The 14,685-nt window shown below is 48.3% G+C and overlaps 1 protein-coding gene across 3 annotated transcripts; it reads left to right on the top strand.

Annotated features, from left to right (window-relative positions):
- Positions 1–15: 15 nt before the first annotated feature.
- On the top strand, positions 16–14,314 carry PLAGL2 (PLAG1 like zinc finger 2). 3 transcript variants are annotated; one of them, XM_043883221.1, is made up of 4 exons: positions 31–158; positions 2,912–3,129; positions 5,327–5,699; positions 9,079–14,314. In XM_043883221.1, the coding sequence occupies exons 3-4, from the start codon at positions 5,440–5,442 to the stop codon at positions 10,307–10,309; spliced, it is 1,491 nt and encodes a 496-aa protein (XP_043739156.1). In that variant the 5' UTR covers positions 31–158; positions 2,912–3,129; positions 5,327–5,439; the 3' UTR covers positions 10,310–14,314. The 3 variants fall into 3 exon arrangements, with proteins under 3 accessions (XP_043739155.1, XP_043739156.1, XP_043739157.1); XM_043883220.1 differs by lacking the exon at positions 2,912–3,129 and having other exon boundaries at positions 16–158; XM_043883222.1 differs by lacking the exons at positions 2,912–3,129; positions 5,327–5,699.
- Positions 14,315–14,685: the final 371 nt, after the last annotated feature.

Below are 14,685 nucleotides of genomic sequence, written 5' to 3'. Positions count from 1 at the left end.
GAGATCCCGCGGCACCGCCCCCTCCACGGCCCGAGCGCCCGCTCGCGAGGCTCCCACAATGCACCGCACAATGGCCCGACCGCCGCCACTACCGGGGCCTGAGCGGGCCTGGCGGAGCCCGAGCGCGGCCCGGCCCGCAGCGCGGGGCTCGGAGCGCGGTGAGTGCCGGCGGTGACCCCGGGGGACGGCGGGGAGCGGGGCGGGAGGCCGTCTCGCTGCGCCCGCGCGCCGGGCACCCGGAGCGGCAGCGCCCCTCATCGTGGGCCCGTCAGCGCGGTCGCCCACACCCCCGACCCGAGGCCCCCTCTACGCCAGCCCGGCCCAGATAGGCCCCGGGGTGACCAGAACTCTCCTCGGACCCGTTACCTGGGTCTTGGGGACTCGAAGAAGCCCTCTGGCCCACTCCCTACTGAGACCCGAAACCGGGAGACTCAGCCCTGGAGGTCCCCTACTCCCGACCACCCCCCGCCCCCCCAGGCTCCCTGGAGACCCAGATAACGCGCAGCTGACCTTACCAGGGACCCGGGGCTGGGGGACGCAGATAAGCTGCACCTGCTCCCTCCCCTCAGACACGCCTACCCGGACCCACATAACCCCCTTTACTGCTCCATATAGTCCGCTCTTTCCCCTCTTTAATTTCCCAGAACCACATAACCCCTTTTGAGGCTTCCCTCAAATATTTGGTTCTGGGGAACCCAGATGAGCTCTCCCATAGTTTCCTCCTGGGCGATCCTACTCCCAACCTCTAGACAGCTTCCACCCAGTACCATTTGAGACTCTTGAAATTCAGGGAATTAGCCTTTTATCTTAGCCCCTTTAACCCTCCAGCCGGTGTACACCATCCCCAACCCGTGTCTCTTTCTTTGCGGTGGGTGTGGTGGTGGGGGGTCTCTTTGGGATTCAGATAACTCGCCCCTCCCTCCCTCTCATTCCTGAGACCTCCTCCAGTCTTCTCCCTGAATTTCTGTCCCTTGTCTGGCAGCCGTCCACCCGCAGCCCTCGCAGTCCCGGGGCGTTTCACACCCCCTCCTCCCCTCCACGCAGTATGGTGGTCTAGAAACTGCTCAGGAGCCAAGCTGTCCCCTGCAAATCCTGTCCCAGGCTATGGCCCCGTCTTGGTGGGGAAAATGGACCTGCAAGGTGCAAGATAAGGGGATATTGGGTGTGGGGAGTTGGTACTTTAACCTATAAGTGTTCCTATCTCCTGGCTTGTGTGTTTTCCCACCTGTCTGCCTGGGACTCGGAAAGAGCCTAGCCTGGGGTTTCTAACGCAACCTCCCAAGGTGAGGCCACCGGATTGGGGTGGGGGTCTAATCAGGTTTCCTCTTGGTGAAAATGGGGCTGTTGTGAGTTGCAGCCATTTGCTCAAGACCTCCTTAGGAGTGGGAGTCATGGGGAATCAGATGAAATCGGGACTCAAAAGGACTCCAAAGAGGGTCCATCTGCACTAGAACTAGCAGCCCGGGAGTAAATCCAACCCCTGTTAATCCTGTTTGATGTCTCTTGGAATGATGCAAGCCATTGAGACTCTCCAGCCTCCCTGTAATTTAATTCTCTCACCACTGGGGAGTGTGTGTGTGTGTGGCGGGGAGAGGGGGGGTTGCGAGGCAGCTATACCCATTCCCCCCTTTTCCTTCTCACCCTTCTCCAGCCAGTCAGTGTATCTTTCCTTGCCCAGGTCAGGACTTTTTTTTTTTTTTATCTCTATAATTTCCCAGTTGCTATTTTGGGTTCTGCTTAGGGGAAGATTCTGTCCACCCCAAGGAAAATTCCTGGGTGTGTTTCCTCCTGGGCAGGTGTTGAATTGAGTTCTTCAGATCCCCAAGTAGCTCTTGGGCAGGAGGGATAAAAGCTATTTTAGGGTAGTCACTGAAGTGGAGCTGTTAATCCTCTGTGGGTCTCTAGTTAAGAACACTTAGAGATTAACCCTTTCCTTGCTGCAGGGGGGCTATTTCTTAACAGTTTGGGGGGAGATTTGGGAGAATTCAACTCTGGCGAAGGTGGGAACATGCAACTCAATACAAAAGCAAAGATAATCGCTGCCTTTTGTTGGGTACTTAGTGCAAGCCAAGCCGAATGCTGAGCCGTTTGCATACCTGACTAAAATAATCCTTAAAACAAGCCTGTGAGGTAAGTATTTTTAGTTTTACAGATGAGGAAACAGGCTAATAATGGAGAAAGAACGCAGTTTCTATAGAGATGATGTAACACCATAAAAACTATAGTTTCATCAGAGGGCAGCAGACATCATGGCACACAGCAGAGGACAGATAGATGAGGGACTAATCTGCCTCTTTTAAAGGCTTCCAAGAGGGCTGTAGAGAATTTTTAACTAGGGAGCCTTAATAATAGAAGAGATTCCTAAACTGAAGGAACTCAGGCCCAGGATATGGTGCTGGAGAAAGATAAAGTAAAGGGGGACTGGCTCCGGGGGATGTGCTGAGGGTTAATTGTGGGGGAAAAGAGGAAGGCTGCATTCTGGGGAGGTGTTGGGAAGGGAAGGAAACTCACTCTGAGGCTTGAGAAGTCACATTAAGGGAGAAAAAAAACGTACTACTCAGGCCCTGTGCCGAAAAGGAGACACAATTTAGACCTCAGAGACTGCATTGTTTGTATTCACACATATTATGTCAGATGTTTTAAGAGTATTGTTTCACTGAATCTTCCATGAAAATATTGGTAGGTAAGAACTAATCTCTCTTTTAGAAATTGAGGAAACTGAGGTTCAGAGAAACAGACCTACCCGTGGTTTCACAGTCAGTAAGTGGCAGCTCTTCTGATAGCAAGTCCAAGGTTCTTTCCACAATACCTCCCTCTTGAGATCAGGCGCCAGAAGGAATCTTAGGATGAAAATATACCGAGTTATACCAGTAACTGGGAGGGATTGATTGTGTTTGTTTTATGGGAACAGGTTCTGTCAGCTTCTACAGTTGTTAACGTTAGAGTGTGAGACCAGAAGAACAGCTTTGAAAGAGAAGCAGGATTTTTTTTCGCAGTTTTGTGGAGAAGAAATCCGAAGAAATAGGCCTTCGGATAATGTGGGAGAGGCCCAGGAATCTTCCTGGATGAGAGGAGTTTGCAGACAAAGGACAGAGGGAGAAAAACTAGATTTCCTAAAGGATTCCTAAGGTAACACTAAAGCCAAAGCCCCCATACGTGCAGATCAGGGCAAGCACATGGCTGCTGCCTTCCTTCTTTGCTTCTATCAGTGCAACCTCGTGAGCTCTTCTTAGCCACCACCAGCCTCTTTCCTAGAAGCCCATTACTCACTCTTTCAGTAGCAGCATACTAAACTGCTGTGTCTTGTTTGTGCTTGTTCAGGAGAACAGATGAGGTGGATGTGTGGGAGGTGGGGGACGTACTGTTCTCTTTCTGAGTTTGTGCGGAATTTCCAGGGCTAGGCTTCCCTCTCACGTCAGCCGAGTGATGCGACTTGCTTCCTTCCCTCTGGCTGCCATTCCTGGCTTTCCAGAGGCAGAGGTGCGTGATTTCACGTGTGGGGTGGGGGGCAAAATTTGACTTTGAAGGTGGGGGAAATTCCCTCCAAACTAGATTTTCAAATTCGTGCTCGCTCTCTACCCAATTCCAAGCTGCCTAGTAATCACTGCTATTATAAACAGATAATTCCACCCTTTGGAAGAAGGGGGGACTTAAACAATAAAAGCCAGACGTCAGAGGCCTTTGAGGTTTATCGTGAAGTAGACAAATATGCCATGATTCGAAGGCTCAAGTGGGACTAGTTTTTAGTGTTAGCACGTGAGTCATGCAAAATGCAGCCACCTTTGTGCAGATCTTTCTAGGCACATCTCCACTCGTGATGGGGAAATTGTTTATCATATTACATTTCAGTGTTTCTTCAACAAGAGGAATGGTTCCTGAACAGGACGTAGCTCATGTTAATGATGAGCAAAGCTCTCTCGGGCATGAACCCGCTGATCCCATCATCTCGTTCATGGCCAGCCTGTTGGTTGAATGGTCACTGTAAGCAGCAGGTGCTAATGAGCTGAGCAAGCATTCTTTGGCCCACAGCTAGTTTGTGCAGTTGGAGCCCTCCCCAGATTCTCGTGGACAATCCCTACATACCCGCTTTGCTCCCTTCACATGGAAAAGCCTCATGACCAAATTTTGGCATGAGCTCTTCAAAGGAAATTCCCCTGTTGTAGCAAGTTACATTGAGGTTGGTAACCTGTTTGTGTGGTGAGCTTGTGAGTGTGAATGTGGGTCTGCTGTGCCCCTTTTGAGAATTAATGCCCTTTCTCTCTTCCTCTGAGTTGATGTCAGTAAAGAAGTTGTGTCACCTATGCTTACCTGCTCCCCCACAACCCAGTAGAAAGACTTCAAGATATGGTCTCCCCCTTTGGAACTCAGTTTAAACCAGAACTTCCTGAGCGTGTTAGCCTGTAGGAATCCACTGCATTCAGTGACTTATGTCCTCATCTAAAAGAAAGCTGAAAGTCCTTTTCTAGATGCTAGGTGTATGGAGATGAAAGAGACATGATCTGAGCGCTCAAAGTATCTGAGTTTGGTGGTGGAATCTGAGTTCTAATGCAAGTATGTTACCTGTTCACAATGGAGACGTGCATGTGTTCTATGAGGGTCTGTAGGAGGGGCCGCTCAACACCTTCGTTATTGGACGGGCTTTGCTAAAGAAGTGTGGTTTGGGCCCTGAGACCAAGAGACCCAGAGTAGTGGTGGAGGGCAGGATGGGACCAGTACTGGTTTAGTGGAAATGCTGAGTCTGCTGTTGCCTCTTCAAATGAACCTCTTGATGTTGATGCACTGTTGAGAAACACATCTGGCACAGAGGCTGACTCTCCATTTCCTAAGTAAAGGCTTTCTCTTCTGATGCCTTTTGGGCATTTTATTGCTCCTTAGCACCTCCATGAGGAGGAGAATTGTAGAAAGTGAGGAGGAGGTAGGGTGAAGAGGAGGAGGAGGTGCTGCTGTCTAAATTTAGTGGAAAGGATGTAAAAGTGAAGTTGGAAGGAAAAGGGAGTTTAGGGCTTTTACTTCCTCTGATTATTCTGTTTCCTATTAGCCTATTTGGTACTAGTAGTAATAGTTACCATGTAGCACTTACTAGGTGCCCAGCCTTCTGCTGAATGCTTTATATTATCTCATTTAACCCTCAAAAGGTTCTTATGATGTGGGAGATTATTAAGCCCATGTTATAAATGAGGAAACAGCTCAGGGAAGTAAGTAATTGGCTGAAAGTCACATGGCTTCAAAGTGGAAGGGCTGGGATGGAACTGGGGCTCTGTCTGCCTCCAGAGCCCATGTTTTCATGGTATTGGGCTCCCTAACACCAGGTGTTCTGATGTTTCAGGTGAAGAGATTGTTTTCTGAAGGCTGCGTTGGAGGCTGTGACAGAGCACAGAGCCCTGTGGAGCTGATGGGGAGGCTTTCTCAATAACATGGCCCTTCGCCATTAGCCTTGCCATGACCACATTTTTCACCAGCGTCCCCCCCTGGATTCAAGATGCAAAGCAGGAGGAGGAAGTGGGCTGGAAACTAGTGCCCCGGCCTCGGGGCCGGGAGGTGGAGAGTCAAGTGAAGTGCCAATGTGAAATCTCGGGGACACCCTTCTCAAATGGGGAGAAGCTGAGGCCTCACAGCCTCCCCCATCCAGAACAGAGACCGTATAGCTGCCCTCAGCTGCACTGTGGCAAGGCTTTTGCCTCCAAGTACAAGCTGTATAGGTAGGTGACGCTCCCATACCTCTTCCTGGCCTGAGATTCCCAGGGATAAAGCCAGAGCGACTCCACTGAGTGTGGGGCTTTAATCTGTGGCAGAAGAGTAGAGGTTAATTTGTCCCATAAGTGTATCCTAAATGTCAACCATTTGAGGTCACTAACTGAAAAATAATGGTGGTATTTTTTATTCAAACACTAGACTTGGATGGGTACAATATCAGATAGCCATGAACAGACTAGATTGAGGTGTTTTGTTTTTTTTTTTCAATACAGGCTTACCTCATTTTATTGCACTTCACTTTATTGCACTTCACAGATACTGCATTTTTTTTTCCACAAACGAAGTTTTGTGGCAACTTTCAGTCAAGAAAGTTGGCCCAGTTTTCCGACTTTCCAACAGCATTTGCTCACTTCATGTCTCTGTGAAGCATTTTGGTAGTTCTCACAATATTTCAAACCCTCCACCATCAAAAAGTTTACAGCTTGCTGAAGGCTCAGATGATAACTAGCACTTTTTGGCAATAAGATTTTTTTTTTTCTTTTTTCTTTTTAAATAAAATTTTTAAAAGGTGATATGGACTGTTCTTTTAAAGTCTTTATTGAATTTGTTACAACATTGCCTCTGCTCTTTTATGGTTTGGTTTTTTGGCCAAGAGGCTCATGGATTCCTAGCTCCCAATCAAACCTTGCACCCCCTGCATTGGAAGGCGAAGCCCTAACCACTGGACCACGAGGGAAGTCCCCAGTAAAGTATTTTTAATTAAATATATACATTGTTTTTTTAGACATAATGCTATTGCACACTTAATAGGCCACAGTATAGTATAAACATAACTTTTATATGCACTAGGAAACCAAAAAATTCATGTGACTCCTATTACTGTGACGTTCGCTTTGTTGCAATGGGCTGGCACCAAACCTGCAATATCTCCAAGGTATGCCTGTGCTACTTTCCCTGCCTGTGTCAGGTAATGGGGAGAGTGTTAGCCCCAAATTAGGCATCAGCCTTAGAAGTTTAAAAAGAAAAGGAGACCCTCTGGTCCAGTCTGTAAATTGTAAGGTGCAGGCTCAGAGTGGAGAAGTTAACTTACCCAAGATCGTATTGCTCACATGATTACTTATGTCTCTGTAGAGTCCCTGGTGTCCTCTGGGTTAGAAGATTTCCTGAAACTTGTAAGCTCAAGAACCCCTATCTAAAGTGAAATGGAATGTGAAAGCCCTGGTGTACAGCAGATATGACAGAGCAGCTTTGAAGGGAGCAGGGCCTACTCAGAAGTAATTTTGATTTTATCCTTGCCTTTCCATCAGAGGACCATGAACGTGCCCTTTACCAGGGATGCAGACTGCCTGATGCACAGTCATTCATCCCTTGACTGTCATTTATTGAGCTCCTGTCACATGCCAGGCACAGTGTTCAGTGATAGGAGTAGACAGTTCCTATTAGTGAGCCAGAGGCAGGGTTGGCGGTGAGGGGGTTGTTGCTGACCCTCCTTGAGTTTACTGTCTCAGTAGCAGGGACAGACAGCACACGAGTAAATACGTGAACAAGATGACCACAGAAAGTCTCTAGTTCCTTGTCTGGAAAACAGTTGATAGGAAGGAACTAAAATAGGTAACAGGGTTGTATGTGACTAGGATTGCCCTCGCGACAGTTCTGTGGTCCTCAGGAATGCCTCGGTTCTGTGTGCTCTGTGTCTTACGTGGATATCAGTTGGGGGTGTCCTCGTAGACTTTTCTAGTGGCAGTCTGAGTGTCAGTGGAAGGCTCCAGGAAAGGTCCTGGGCCAGGAGACAGGAGCCTTGACTCCGCCCAAAGTCACTGTAGAATTTTAGGCAAATTACTAAACCTCTCTGGGCCTTAGTTTTCTCACCTTCAAAATGAGGGAAATAGACTGTGGATCACTCAGCATCTTCCTTTCATATGTTACCATGCCACTTACGTCACAGGAGATTAATAGTAACCTTTATAGGTGTGAGCACTCACAAGAACATGAGGGTAATGGGTATGATTGATACCTTCTAGGTAGAAAGAATCACTGGGTGCTGTGTTAGAGACAGCAGTGGCATATCTAAGTGAATCCAGGTCTCGAGAAGGTCTGGGTTTAAATGCATTGTCTGCCACTTACTGGTGGGTGGGGCTGTCCTGTGCGTCAGCTTCTTGTGTAGAACACAGGGTTAATGACACAGCTCACACAGAGCTTGTAAACGATGGGACCTCAAAGTCTTGCTGAGTTGATTCTTGAATACCATGGAGCTTTGGATTGTAGTTCCTGGATTCAGAGCTGGTTTCCAGCCAGATAGGAGCAGAAGCAGGTAAACCAAGAGGCACTGAGGTCCCATATCACAAACACATCTTTTGAAATGTTTAAATGCTTTACGTGGCAAACAATTTAAATGTACAAATGAACATGCAGTGAAAAATAAATTGTCACACTTGAAGCCGCTGTTCTCCTCAAAGGCAGCCATTGGGGTCAGTTCTTTGTGTATCCCTCTTGAGATATTCAAACATGTATTCCCTTCCTTTTTTATTTTCACAGGGGATTGTGTTACATACACCATACTGAACTTCCTTTTTTGACTTGGCTCGCTGTTTCTTGGGAGATTGTTCCAGATCAGGAAGTTTAGATATATTTCATTTTCCCTTTATTGTGTCATTTAAATTTTTATAAATACACTTTTTGTTGCAGAGGAAATACATTCACGTAATTCAAAATTCAAAAGGTATACAATGAAAATTCTTCATCACACCCAGAAAAGCTGCCCTTTCTTCTCCCTGTGGGTAGCCAATGTTAGTTTCTTGTGTATCCTTTCAGAAATATTTTAAGCTCATATGAGCAAACATGCATAAATTTTCTCTTTTCCAATGCATGGTACCATTCCATAGGCACTATTCTGTCTCATAGCTTTTTCCCACTTTATCTAGGAGCTTGTTACCTGTTGTATATATAAAGCTGTCATTATTTTTAAAAGTTAAGGAGGGAATTCCCTGTCGGTCCAGTGGTTAGGACTTCACGCTTTCACTGCTGTGGGGCTGGGTTCCATCCCTGGTCAGAGAACTAAGATCCCACAATGCTGCACAGCCAAAAAAAAAGTTGAGTCATTTTTATGGTCTTAGAATTACTTATTTAGCCAGTTCCCTACTGATGGACATTTAGATTGTTCCTGGTATTTTTGCTGCTGAGTTCAGTGCTGCAGAGAAGAGCAGCACATGTGGTTTTGCAGGTGGTAGAGGATGGAATGTAGTTGGCATGTAGTTGGCGCTCCGTTCCATCGCATGCCTCTACCATAGCTTTTGTGTCTAGTTGCCTGTTAGTGCACAACTCCGTTGTCTAGCCAGCCCTTATGATCTCCTTTCTTTCTTCTCTGTCCTCCATCCCTGCCTGCAGGCACATGGCCACCCACTCAGCCCAGAAACCGCACCAGTGCATGTACTGCGATAAGATGTTTCACCGCAAGGATCATCTGCGGAACCACCTGCAGACCCATGACCCCAACAAGGAGGCCCTCCACTGTTCTGAGTGCGGTAAGAATTACAATACAAAGCTGGGCTACCGGCGCCATCTGGCCATGCATGCCGCCAGCAGTGGTGACCTCAGCTGCAAGGTGTGCCTGCAGACCTTTGAGAGTACCCAGGCCCTGCTGGAGCACCTGAAGGCACACTCACGCCGGGTAGCAGGTGGTGCCAAGGAGAAGAAGCACCCCTGTGACCACTGTGACCGGCGGTTCTATACTCGTAAGGACGTGCGGCGGCACCTGGTGGTCCACACAGGCCGGAAGGACTTCCTGTGCCAGTACTGTGCCCAGCGATTCGGCCGCAAAGACCACCTGACGCGTCACGTCAAGAAGAGCCACTCGCAAGAGCTGCTCAAGATCAAGACGGAGCCGGTGGACATGCTCGGCCTGCTCAGCTGCAGCTCCGCAGTCAGCGTGAAGGAGGAGCTGAGCCCCGTGCTGTGTGTGGCCTCCCGGGACGTGGTGGGGGCCAAGGCCTTCCCTGGCATGTTGCCCATGGGCATGTACGGTGCCCACATCCCTGCCATGCCCAGTGCGGGCGTGCCACACTCCCTGGTGCACAACACGCTGCCCATGGGCATGAGCTACCCTCTGGAATCCTCACCTATCTCTCCTCCAGCTCAGCTTCCTCCAAAATACCAGCTTGGATCTACCTCATACTTGCCCGACAAATTGCCCAAAGTGGAGGTGGATAGTTTTCTGGCGGAGCTTCCTGGAAGCCTGTCTCTCTCATCCGCTGAACCCCAGCCCACCTCACCTCAGCCGGCGGCAGCTGCGGCCCTCCTAGATGAAGCACTGCTCACCAAGAGCCCCGCCAACCTCTCTGAGGCTCTCTGCGCTGCTAATGTGGACTTCTCCCACTTACTGGGCTTTCTTCCTCTCAACCTACCCCCATGTAACCCACCTGGGGCCACAGGAGGCCTGGTCATGGGCTACTCCCAGGCTGAGGCTCAGCCCCTGCTCACCACTTTGCAAGCTCAGCCTCAAGATTCCCCAGGAGCCGGGGGACCGCTGAACTTTGGGCCACTGCACTCCTTGCCACCTGTCTTCACCTCTGGCCTGAGCACCACGACCCTGCCTCGTTTCCACCAGGCATTCCAGTAGCCGCAAGGAGGCCCTCAGCTCAGTCCCGGCTCTGTCAGGGAGCCTCAGAACCTGTCCCATCTGCATCCCCTGTGAAGGCAGCTGAGCTTTCAGAGCTGGGTTCAGAAAGAAACGATTCCAGCATCTGTATGCAGCACTTGGTCTGGGGGCTTAAGCTCCAGGATTAGTTCCGGGAGGAATCTTGAGCCCTAACCCCATGAAAAGATGTCATACAATAGGACTTCAGGTATTTTTACTTTTTTTTTTTTTTTTAATCTGAATCGGGAGCCACACCTAGCCCTCTCCCTCTCCAAAGCATCGGAACCTCCTTCTCTTTGAAGAAGGGAGAGGTCTCTTGAAGACACAGAGGGTTTTACTTCGGATGACCTCGAGAGAAGTAGCCCAAGAAGCCCGTCTTCTGGTCCCAGCCTGCAGACCCCACAGCAGTTGGTCAGGCCCTCCTGCAGAGGGTCCATCGCCTGCTTCCAGTCATCAGGCAGGGGGGAAGCCTCTGCTTGCTCCCCGTTGCCTCCATCCCTCTTGTCCCAACGTCTCCATTTTCAGTCAGTGTTTTCCAGCAACGGTACCGTTTACACAGTCGCTTCAGACACACCATTTCACCTCCCTTGCTGAGCTGTTAGCCTTAGAATGATTGCAGTGAACATTGTTTACACACCGTGAATCCATTCCCACCAGTCCATTCCAGTTGGCACCAGCCAGAACCACTTGGTACCTGGTGTTAACTGGAGCCCTGTTTACAAGGCGGAGTCGGGTCCCGACTTCTCTTCATTTGAGGTCACATTTTTCCCCTGTGGGGAAATAAACTGACTTTGGACTGCTTCAGTCTCTGCCATCTTCCATGACTGTGTCTGTTCTTGCCTTCCTTGGCAGAGTCCACAGGAGACAGGCAAGAAGATTGGAGCAGTTTTCTCACAGGTCTGCAATTCTGTTTTTCTTCAAGTACATCATGACCCCCTCATCCTCCTTTTGAACTGGAGAGAGGGGAAGAAATGAAAGGCATGCCCACTTCCACTCCCCCTGCCCCCCCCCCCCCCCATTCCTTAATCCCTACCCTGAATATCATGAGTTGTTATTGGTCTTGGAAGGAGGGATTCGGGTTCTAGGCTGGTGTGGATAGCAAAGGAGAGGGTGTGAGCCTCTCATATGTCTCTCCTGCCTGTCCCGTTTTCAGGAAGTTGTGGAATTGTTGGAAGAAGAGTTTTCAGAAAGTTAGGACTGGGCAGATAATTAAGTCCTAATCATCCATTGTATCATGTATGGGGGGTATACATCATGTATGGGATGTATCATGGGAGGTAAACATCATTGCCTCCCATACCAAACTTTTTTCTTCTCCACAGTGTTCCTCCTCTCTCTTCCACTTTGCAGTCCCTCTGGACTCAAGGCCACTGTGCATAGGCTTCTGTGCTCTCCATCAAAGAATTTCCACCTTCCTCTTGTGGCCCCTCTCACTTTTGCCCTCAGTACTCAGCAAGTTTTCTTGCAATAAACGATTAATTCTTTTGACTTGTGGGGCTCCCTTGCTGCAGATAGCACAGCTTTTGCCCAACTGAACCTCACCCCTGCTTCATCTCAGTTCTGCATGGGCTTCGTTCTTCCCACTCGTGGAAGGGAGGCCACTCAGGGACCACCAGTATGGGGCCCTCTTGAGACACTTCCACTCTGATTCAGAAACACACTTCTACCTCTTTACTGTTAACTCCTACAGATGGCAGCCAGCAGTTTCTGGGCACTTCTCTCAGCAGGTGCCTCATACTGGCTTCTGGCTTCTTCACTAGGGTTTCAGGACAGACTCCCAAGGAACTGCCTCAGCCTCTTCCCAGTTCTCCCCGTCCCCCTCCTGTCTGGAAATCACTTTGGTTTATCATCAGGAACTGAGCAGGTCCAAGACCCACGCTTCTGCTTCAGCGCAGGCCAGTACTGTTTCTTTGAGGCGAAAGCCTTAAAATGTAGCTTCCTGGCCCTTGATTGGAAGCAATGTGGAATGAATAAACATGTTTTCATTTAGGCAGGCTAGCTTGGGATACCTTTTTTTTTTTAAAAAAAAAGAGAAAACCAGATATAAAGATGTCTGGCAAGATTAGAATCAGACTAGGTGATTTGCTTCTAAAAATTAGCTTCAGTGAGTCCCAGGGACTAATTAAGGTTTACTTTTAAAAGCGTCCACCTTGGTACGCAGCCACCTTCTGCATGCTATGCATGTTATTGGGACTCGTATATAGGAAATGGTAAGTGAGGACCCAGTCGGGACTCAGTGCCGCCATTGTCCTTGTTGTCTCTGACCTTCATCACTAGACCCAGCAACCCTCACCCCTCCTTGCCACCTTTTCTGCACCTTTTGTTTACAGAGGTAAAGGGGCCTCTGGCTATGGAATATAAAGTCTTGGACTGTTAGAGGAGTCTCTTCTCTTTGCCTGCTCTTTCCTGTCCCTTGAATTCTCTCCCCCATTAGTGATGCTGGGAAACTCATAGGACAGGCAAAGCAACTTTTAAAACCTTGTAACTTGGGGCCTTGCCCCTTATCCCCTCTTCTTCCTTTCAGGCCTGTTCCTCCTGTTCTTCCTTCAATGCCCTTCCCACCCACAAAGAATTTTCCTATCACTGTGAACTTTGCTGGTGCAGAGGAACATCTGCCTTCACCTTTTTTTTTTTTTGGACTGTAGATACCCAGCAATTTCTTAAACCTCCCTTTCCAAAAAAAAAAAAAAAAAAAAGAAAAAAAAAGTCCTTATTGACCTGTTGTTCAAAGGATAAGAACAGCCTTATCCTATTCAGTACCAAACCCACTTCAGTACCCTTACTGAGGCCATGAGAGCCTAGGGGTTTCTGCCCAGGACAGGAGCCATGGCATGTTGGCAGAGACCAAACAGGGACCAGGAAAGGGGGTGATGTCCCCTTCCCCACCGCTTCCAACCTCTGTCAGCGATGAGCTGCCCTGAACAGTGGCAGGCACCTCCCCCTCTGCACAGAAGCTAGTCAGGGTTGAGTGCAGTCCTGGGGGGCCAGGGGGTAGCATGCCAGCTGGGTCAGCTCAGAGGATCTGCACATCTTGGGAGAGGGGAGAGGAACAATGAGTTTTTTTTCCCATAACCTTTTATAAATGGCATTTTGTTCATGGAAATCCGGGAAGCAGGTGTGATTCCTTTTTTGCTCGTAGATATTGTCTTAAGTTGAACTTCTACTGCCCTAAACTTTACCCTAGTAGCCCTTTAAGTCCCTATGCCTCCTTCTTTTTGGTAGCTGTTTTCTCCAGCCCCCCTCCATCTCCCCTCTTATCTAGGAGCTATTTTTAAGCATGACTTTTTTTTTAACAGTTTATATTGTACAGGATCAATATTTTGCTTTTTAACAAGGATATTTATGTAATAAACTTTGCCTTAGGCAGGTGTTGGCCAGAAAAGTCCAGATTCCTCTGGGATCCCACCCTGGCCTCTCCTGGAGCTCTGAACCTGCTGTGGAAGGAACTGGCTGTGACCTCACCACTGGAAAGTAGGGTCTGTGGCGAGGGAAAGGGGTGTACTGCTTCTGACAGGAGGAGGATCCACCATGGTAATCAAGTGCCTGTGTGGAGGGGTTTGAAAAGAAATGTTCTAGTTCAATTTCTTCAGATGTTCGCCTACTTCCTTAGCGGATTCTCCCCATAATGCACCTCTCCAGCTCTCACCATTTGGCACTGGAACTCCTGAAACACCACTTCTCATACACCCCACTCCCTCTCTCCCAGTGGTCAAGGCTTTGGAGCCACTCTTTCGTAATACCAGATTATTTAAAGAGAAAAATACAAGACAAAACCTAGCACTTTGTAAACACAGTGAATAACCTCGGAGTATTTTTGGCTTTATATAAAACAAGGTTTTTAATTGTAAAATATAAGTGCCATTAGAAAATGCACAAGGCCTATCTTTGTTAAAGTAGATTTTTCAATGTTTTACAGAATTACATTTTCAAAAAAAAGTTTTTATAATGAAGTTGTTTATTAAAAACTTCTGAATGATGTGTTTGGAAGTTGTGAACCTGTCTCATTGGGAAGGGGTTGGAGAGAACCTGAGAAAGAACTGGAGCCTAGACATTGTTAGCATCCAAGGGGATGGTGGGTATAATAGAGCAGACAGTAAGAACCCTTAGTATTAGCACCTACAAACGCTGTACTTTGAAATGAAAGATCTTTGAGGTAAGTGGCATCGTGCCATCACTTAATAATCTTGGATGCAAGAATCAAAAAATCAAATGAACTCAATGAAATTTCATATCACTGCAAATGCCAGATGGAATGCAGTCTTGAGGTTAGTATTGGTTCAGCAACTCAGACATGGTAGGCCTTAGCATTCCTGTTTCTGCCATATCTTGTGCAGTTGTGACCATCCTCAGGCCCTTCC

This window comes from Cervus elaphus, chromosome 23, assembly GCF_910594005.1.
Source record: "Cervus elaphus chromosome 23, mCerEla1.1, whole genome shotgun sequence".
NCBI classification, from domain to species: domain Eukaryota; kingdom Metazoa; phylum Chordata; class Mammalia; order Artiodactyla; family Cervidae; genus Cervus; species Cervus elaphus.
The sequence above is the reverse complement of the archived record's forward strand: the minus strand, read 5'-3'. Positions and strand labels throughout refer to the sequence as shown.

Bases quoted from the DNA above. Each gene is read 5' to 3' on its own strand.
- PLAGL2 (XM_043883220.1), top strand. From the start codon at position 5,440: ATGACCACATTTTTCACCAGCGTCCCCCCCTGGATTCAAGATGCAAAG. The intron at 5,700-9,078 runs GTAGGTGACGCT...CCCTGCCTGCAG, and splicing joins TCCAAGTACAAGCTGTATAG to GCACATGGCCACCCACTCAG.